Genomic DNA, 8,127 nt, shown 5'->3' on the forward strand with positions numbered 1-8,127 from the left:
CCTCTGCCTCACTGCAGTAGGCGGACAGGCGTACAGGCGGCCAGACAACCAGGATGATCAGGCGGTCCTTACAGGAAATTTCGACATGGGATCCGATCCCTCCATGCACATCAACTGAGCTCCTCTTTTCTAGAAGCATCCTGAATCGGGGTTTGGTTGGACAACTCGGGTTAATTAAAGTCTTCGAATTAGCACCGGCACTACTTTGGTCAGTCCGAGCCATTTGGGGAGTGCGTAGATAGATAGATATTGCGGGTGTAGATGGGATGATAATGGAGGGGCAGAGGGTAGTTTGAGAGCGTCATAGAGGAAGTAAGAGGGAAGTAAGTAGTTATGCTTGCCGATAACAACAACTTCCCGCATCATCTTTTCATCTCCATCGTCCGATCAATAATAGTTCCTCGGACTACCGCCGCCACCACCTCTTCCTCTTCAACCTCCATCCAGTTCATCTGTGTCGACACAAGTCATACTAGATCTGTTCTGCTTTTTCCCTCTCTTTCGTCCCATTCATTCCCCGCCGCCCCCGCCTTGAGCGCCGCCAACAAGAAATCGATTCGTGGTTCCATCACACACACACACACACACTTATTACGACCTTCTCGTTTCTCAAACAACCACACGCACGCCATGGTCTCTATCGTCGACGCCGAGCAGGCGAGGAAGTTGTCGCTTTTTCGCCCTCTAGGTAAGCAACCAGTCAAAATAGCCTCTTTCGCCCCGTGCAATCGGTATCGGCCCCAGTTGGTGCCTTTTTCTCCCCCAATCGGTGCCCCTCATGCGGCATGATCCATGATAGCTGCCCCTCATTCCAATCTATACGCCCTTCTCCTTAGTACAGCCTAACAACACCACTGTCATTCATTGTCTTCACCAATCTAGTCTGCACATTTCGTTGCCTTCACCATTGCCTTCACAAAAAGCATTCTTGAAGCATAATATCCTGGAACTTCCGTTGCCTTGCTCTTCAGTCGCCGCCATGTAAACTCCACAAAGATCGCCTGTTCCGCTGACTCCAGCCTATTTCAGGCTACCAACGCAACTCGTGTGGCTACTGTAAATCTGAAGACGGCAGTAAGTCCTTCTGTCTCTTCCGACCCACCAGAGAGAGCCCATCACCGGCATGTCGACGACGGTTTCATGCCACTACTGACGCGCGTCTATTGCAGGTGCCTCCTACTACACTAGCTCGGTTTCTGTACGACCGGCGCATTATGAGGCCCTCGTCAACCGGGGGTGGAGAAGGTATCGTGTGGTTTACCTGGTGCATGACAGGTTCAAGCGACAGGGGAACTAACTCGGGCCTAGATCGGGCACGCTGTACTACAAGCAGAACCTGCAGCGGTCCTGTTGCCCGTACTATACCATGAGGTCGGTAATCTTCGTTCCTCCGCCATTGACTCACGATGCTGACCGTCACGCCAGGCTGGAGGCATCGGACTTCAAACCTCGGAAGGACCAACGTAAGGCTGTGAACCGCTGGAACAAGTTTGTCCTTGGTCCTGAATACATCCGTCGCGCCGCATATTTATGTCCCAAGACACGGGAGTCAGTCGGGCCAGTATAAACTTTGATTCGCGATGGGTCGCTGACTTGCGAACTGTAGGGAGAAGAAGAACCGCAAGTGCCATTTCGACGTTGTGACGGCCGTCCACGAAGCCGAATACAGCAACGTGAAACGGCCCATTGATCCCCAGACGAAGAAATACCTCGAGCCTGCGCATCGATTTGAGGTCAACCTGGAGGGTGACTCCATCTCTCAGGCCAAGTCCGTCACTGCTGCTATTGTAAACCTCGAAGTGAGACTCACCCTTCCTACAGGTTCGACCTCTTCCGCAAGTACCAGACGAAGGTCCACAAGGAAGACGTTTCCAAATGGCAGACCAAAGACTTCAAGCGGTTCCTCTGCTCAGGGCTGACACGCTCACCCGCTGACCCCAAGAAGTCGGACGAGAAAAAGCTTGGGTCGTGGCATCAGTGCTACCGTCTCGACGGCAAGCTTATCGCCGTGGCTGTCTTGGACCTCATGCCGAATGGAGTGAGCTCCGTCTACATCTTGTATTCTCCCTCATGGTGCAACAACCTGACTCGAAGCTGACGTTAGGTAGCTATGATCCAGACTACGAACAATGGGAATTCGGTAAATTGAGCGCGATGCGGGAGATTGCCTTCGCGGTAGAGGCTCAGTACCCGTATTACTACATGGGTGAGTCAATTGGTTTTCAACAATGTGCCACTTACTGATAATGTTCGAACAGGGTACTATATTCACACCTGTCAAAAAATGCGCTACAAGGGCACCTTCCGACCCCAATATATCCTAGGTATGGCTCTCTTTCAACGTGAACCCCCGCCCCTCTCATTCTGATGATGATAGACCCCGAGTCCTACACCTGGGATCCGCTCGATGGCGAGCTCGCCCAGAAGCTCGACACTCGAGCCTACGTCTCCCTCTCTCGGGACCGACAAGCAGCAGCCACTACTACCACCGACAAGAATACCGCCGACCCTGACACCGCCGACGCGGAGATTAACGATGAGGAGATGTCTCTCTTCGACCTGCACATGCCCGGCGCGTTGACCCTCGATGAAGTGAAGGCGCTGGATTTGGACCACTGGTTGCTTCTGGTGCATGGATCATTTGTGCACATGATTGTATGTTCAGCCTTATCATTTCTGGGAGTGTGCATTACTAAACAGAGTTTAACGCAGGATCTCGTTGGTTGGGAGCGAATGCCGCTGGACAACCCACAGTCCGTGAAGGGGATCGTCGCGGAACTGGCGGCCGTACTGGGCCCGGAGGTCTTCAAGGAGAGTGCGGTGGTGTTATTCGATTAAATGCGTAGTTGTAGATAAAGCATTGGGGCAACAGTGCCAATACATGCGCGTAGTACGAATCTTAATCGGTCAACGGCAATAATATCAAAAATACACACCTTTCTGCTATGGCAAGTCAGTAACCCCAATCAGCAGATCTCTCTGCGAATGATATGTCAAGAGGCACATGCATTACACCTTCTTTTCCGTATCACTAGCTTATTGAAGTGCAAGGGTATTCTCTCTGCAAGACACACACACAATATAGTTATGGATCCCTTAACCAACCCACCCTATGCCATCCTTCTTCTTCCCTCCAACCATCAAGAAGAACCAACAACGAAGCCATGGCTCGGCGAATACCCAAAGGCCACAAGGGAGCATCCTGATATTTCAGTGCTAGCTAGATACTAGCCAACTTACCCCTTTGCGTAGATAAGGTGAGATACCATCCTATAGCAGCAACCATCCTATAACAACATAACAACCGATAACAACATGGCCAATCTTCTACAATCTGACCACTATACAACAATCTAACCGCCAAATACACCATAAACCCAACAAAACCCCAAAGAAGGTAGGAGATATCCTCAACAGCACGACAAATCCCGCTTCCCTTCCGATCTCCTCCTCCAGCGGAATCCTACTGCAGAGCAGAGCAGAGAGAAGAAGAGTGGCTGGCTACGTTGCTAGATCTGAACGGGCGGCCCAGGGCTGGTTATCTAAGCGGTGTGCGGCGTTGTAGATCGGTTTTTACAAATAGGGGGGTCAGGATAGGATGGACAGGGGTAGAGTGAGATGGATGAGAATGAGATGGGATGGGCTGGGCTGGGCTGGGATGGGATGGGGTTTTAGTATTTATCTAAGTGTACTGCACTGAATACTGGTCTGCTCTGCTGGGTGGGATCTTTTCTTACTTCTGTGGGACTTGTGTTGATTGTGCATGGGTGATTTCAGTGGGTGGTGTTGATATGGATGATTGGTGCCGGGTATGTGTAGAACAGACATGGAGGGACCGATGGGTAACGGGGTGAGGAGTTATAAGGTAGATTGGGAGATGGATGCGCAGGCAGAGTAGAACCACGCAGAACCGTCAATGTACTGTACGCATCGAGCAATCACTACTCGGTCAATATGCATCAATATCGAAAGAAGGACACTTATCAATCCATTCAAACGTCCCTATGTATGCACAGAGAAAAAGACAGTAGACAGGAAAGGAGAGTAACAATGCAAGCCTGGAAGATGGGAGATTTGAGACACTGGAAAAGAAAAGAAAAAGAAAACAAGCACACCAGCTATAAACACCATCCATTCCCTACCCTCCCCCCTTCTTTCCCTACACCAACCAGACACAAAGCAAGCCAACCCGACCGAGCCCCGATCCAACAACCCTACCCAAGCTGAACCCCGATATCTTGTCCTAACCCGAGGACTGATAGCACCGAAGGAAAGAAAAACAACAAACATGGAACTGGAAATAGCAGAGTAAATCGAAAAACATCAGTAACAACCATGCCCTTGTCTATCTCCTTTTTCTCTTGACCTCATTCGCCTCAAAGTCGCCGCTCAATCGATCAATCATATCACCGCAGTCAGTATCAAGAAGCCTTCGAAGACGATATGAAACAAGATGAAAATCGGAGGAGACAGCAAAGTAACGCCAGTGGACCCTGGATCAAATCTATGGACGCCGTCATCAGTGTGCACTCCATAGATCAAAAGAAATGTCGTTGTCGTGAGACTCAATGATGTAAACACAAAAGATCATGCTGAGAACCATAACCAGATGATGAATGATCCTGTAGATGTAACGCCCACCATGTGCATAGCAGACAGACAATGCTACCCTGAGCGCTGGAGAGAACGCCGTGTATCCGAGAGATATGCCGTGGATGAAAAGATGTAGAACGAGTAGTGACGATGATGACAGTTAGTAAACGCCTGGCCATGCTATGCAGTCAAGCACAAGTCTTAATCAATCTGTCACCTTAATCGTCACCTTCCTCGATGGCCTGCGGCTCCACCTCGCCGCTCTCAGATCCATCCGATAGCATCGAGTTTGGCGGAACGCGCCGTCCAGCCCCGAACACAAACTCCATGAATCGTGCTTTTTGCTTGTCGCGAACGCCCCGAAGATATTCGTAGCTGCCGTCGATCCCCCGGATTTGACTCTCGATCACGGCTCCGATCGGGCCGAGCATGCGGCCGTGACTGTGACTAGTGCTAGCCTCGACGCCACCCGCAAATCGGACCGAGTCGTTGCGCCGCACCAACGGACTGACCAGCTTCCGACGCAGAGTTTCCAGGTTGACCTTGAGTGTGAGGAGACGCCCGCGGTGATCCATCAGCAGGTGTTTGTTAGTGACAGTCCGACTACGGACGTTGGCAAGTAACCGCCTGTTCTTCTCGTACTTGCGAACAATGGAGGCATCGGGTCCAAGAACACGGGTCCACAGTGAACTCAGCATCTCACCCTCCTCTCGTTCTTGCGCATCCGACTCACGAACGACAGTTCGTTGCAGATTTAAGAATTGACGATCGATGGATTCGAAAAGCCCAAACAGTGCCGTGGAGTGGTACAGCTCAGTATTGATACATTCTTCAAGAACGCCGAGAAATTCAGTGAAGGTCCGGGTGAGTGTCGCGCGCGTGCGCTGCGCCGAGGTTTGTCCAAGGACCGCTGTCACGACGTGACCGAACTTGGTAGGTGTAGTCGCCAGCTCACTGCCTGGAGGACCATCATTGGACTCGATCGGTCGTTCCATCGTGCCCAGCCGCGCAAGGATCTCATGCAGATTGTCGAACATGAGTGTAGGCAAGGAGCTAGGTGGTTGGGCATTAATGGCTTCCAATTCGCGTTTGGCCCAATCCATGACGATCAGAATGGAATCGAAGTCGGCATCGACGTTCGCGAAGAAGCGGGTTAGCTCCAATGACAATGTTTTGAGCGACTCAGATAGTTCATCAAGCTGGCGCACGATGATAGGCGCGCTGGTCATATTGGTTCCGCGCACTGATTCGCTCAAGTCCCAGACCGCCACGCCTGTCTCCTGCAACGTTTCAATCTGCTGCGCGCCATGCTCAGAGTAATAGATCAGGGGCTCGAAAGAGCGCGCAAACCCTGACAGCTTGACGAGGTCCGGGATTGGCTGCGGATAATTCGGGAGGAACATTGTGCGCATCAACCCTATCGATAAGAGCGCGACGACAAGTGATACGAGGGTATTGGTCCGAGTACTCGTGATCTTATCAAATTTCTCGCGCAGGTACCCGAACATGGCCGCGAATGGTTCACGATGCTGCACTTCTGCGCGTACAGCAAACCGGATATCTTCATGCAAAGAAAATCACAGGTTAGCGTCCCATACCAGCTAGCTGGCCGGAGTTGTGATCCAAAGTGAACCTACAGTTACTCAGATCCTGTTCTGGTGTAAACTCCAACTCGACATCCTGACCAGCTTGCCCAGTAGCTGGAGCTCGGCTCGGGGAACGTGTCTGAGCCCTTTCTGGATTCGGGGGAGACAGGGCCGTGGGAGCGCACGTGGTATCAGTCATCGTTGAGGACTGCTTACGGTCTTTGTTCGCAGGAGCCTCGATCGCATCCTCGTATTGTGGGCTTCCCTCTCGCGATTGCGACGGACTTACCCCCACCGTCGGCTTCAAGACGGGACGCTCCTTCTCTGGACTGCGAGAATAGGCTTCGTGACGATACCAGCCACTTCCAGGATTATAGTCATGTCTGCGGAAGCCAGGAGGTGACCAGCGCTCCGTATTAGGTGTGGGGTCGTCTTCCTCAGGATCTGATTCTTCTTCGCGGAATCCTGAATGTTGGGAGGGCAAACTAAAGAGGGGTGAACGTTGCGTGTTACTATTGCTTTCAAAGTCCTCGAGCGACACATCCAAGGACGGATGGTCGTCGAAGTTGTTATCGAGCTCGTCCAACATCTGGGACGGTGTTGCGCAATGAAACGCTACCAGAGCCAAGGTTCCTCTTGATCGCGTTGACGATCTGGATGACACCTCGCGCTGTGCGGGCGAGATTAATGCGCGAATGGTGTAAAAGGTCAAGAGGATTTGATCAGATGGTCAGTCGCGAGCGCGCTTAGATACGGTCAGAGCTGTGTTCTAGGCGCGGATGGATGGGGAAGGTGGGGGGAGGCATGAAATAATGTGAGAGTGAGGTGAGAAGGTGAATGAAGAAGGAAGAGGGAGGAGAGGGGAGAATTCTACCCAAAAGATAGAGAATGAGGTTAAGGTGAACCCAGGGAAAGGAATGCGCCCAGTTGAATAGAATGAGGACCGCGTTGAAAGGGAGTAAGTAGCCTGGGAGCCTGAGGACCAACAGGGCGGCCCGATTAATACACGAGTCGGGAAGAACGATGTGAGCGACCGCGCGCAGGACGGAGCCTCAAGTGAAGGATAGAGAGGAAGGGGATGGCAGTATGTGTGTGTGCGATGAGGGCCAGCCGGTCAGTAAGAGTAAGTGACTGAAGAGTGATGCTATGCGACAAGTCACAGCGGGATCTCCGCAATACACCATCAAAAGCAACTGTGAGAGGTGCTTGCATGAACCACCACTATGGACACAGAGCCACAGACACAGGCACCGCAAGAAAGGGTGCCACCTGTGTGAGACAGGGAGGAGCTATGAGTATCGCGGTTAGTGGAGGGCAGATAAGATAGTAGTCAATATACACGATCGGAGTGGACTATGGAGATAAGATGGAAGTCGAGACAAGTATCAGTTCGGGAAGTCAGTGCGATATGAGATTGCGATGGAAGTATGTATATCAGTCTGAGCACAGTTTCGAGGCAAGTAAGTAACCTGTTTCTTTCCAGGTACAAGTAGATGATACGCGCCCCTCGCATGTCTCGCTGGTCGGAGGAGGGGGGGGTTTGGATTCCGTATTTAAACGATGGAGTGGAGGGGGGTGGCTGGACCAATCGTGGTGGGCCTGCTCGGGGTCATGTGCGCTGGACTAGAGACCGACCATCTCTGGATAGTTGAGTTGACACGAGCTGGCGAAGATTCTCTCTGATTACCGGTAGGAACCGATGGTGGTGGGAAGGAGAGGGAAGTGTGCGAAGTTGGAGCGTATGAAGCGCATCTTGAGAAACCGTTGTTCCTCCCATCGCATAAAGAAGAAGCAGAACAACGTGCCGGCATCGATGCGATAACAAAGGAGGGCGGAAGGACCTGAACCAAGAATACACACCACTATCGATTGTTGAACGGTTATCGATAGCGATAAGTCGAGGAGGCAACTCAAGTGGGGTCTGGGGTTTGAGGAGGAGGGGGAGAGG

General features: G+C 51.8%; 2 protein-coding genes across 2 annotated transcripts; one reads left to right on the forward strand and one right to left on the reverse strand.

Annotated features, from left to right (window-relative positions):
* Window positions 1–367: 367 nt before the first annotated feature.
* BO97DRAFT_402308 (arginyltransferase) lies at window positions 368–2,934 on the forward strand. Its single transcript, XM_025694472.1, has 11 exons — window positions 368–688; window positions 1,030–1,074; window positions 1,170–1,245; window positions 1,309–1,371; window positions 1,426–1,548; window positions 1,607–1,768; window positions 1,822–2,058; window positions 2,109–2,206; window positions 2,259–2,324; window positions 2,378–2,655; window positions 2,713–2,934. The coding sequence occupies exons 1-11, from the start codon at window positions 631–633 to the stop codon at window positions 2,836–2,838; spliced, it is 1,332 nt and encodes a 443-aa protein (XP_025556969.1). The 5' UTR covers window positions 368–630; the 3' UTR covers window positions 2,839–2,934.
* A 1,616-nt stretch (window positions 2,935–4,550) lies between these two features.
* Window positions 4,551–6,973, reverse strand: BO97DRAFT_15397 (uncharacterized protein). Its single transcript, XM_025690185.1, has 2 exons — window positions 6,231–6,973; window positions 4,551–6,154 (listed from the first exon to the last, which is right to left on the reverse strand). The coding sequence occupies exons 1-2, from the start codon at window positions 6,766–6,768 to the stop codon at window positions 4,812–4,814; spliced, it is 1,881 nt and encodes a 626-aa protein (XP_025556970.1). The 5' UTR covers window positions 6,769–6,973; the 3' UTR covers window positions 4,551–4,811.
* Between the last annotated feature and the right edge of the window lie 1,154 nt (window positions 6,974–8,127).

The sequence above is a fragment of the Aspergillus homomorphus genome (genome assembly GCF_003184865.1).
Source record: "Aspergillus homomorphus CBS 101889 unplaced genomic scaffold BO97scaffold_1, whole genome shotgun sequence".
In the NCBI taxonomy this organism is placed as follows: domain Eukaryota; kingdom Fungi; phylum Ascomycota; class Eurotiomycetes; order Eurotiales; family Aspergillaceae; genus Aspergillus; species Aspergillus homomorphus.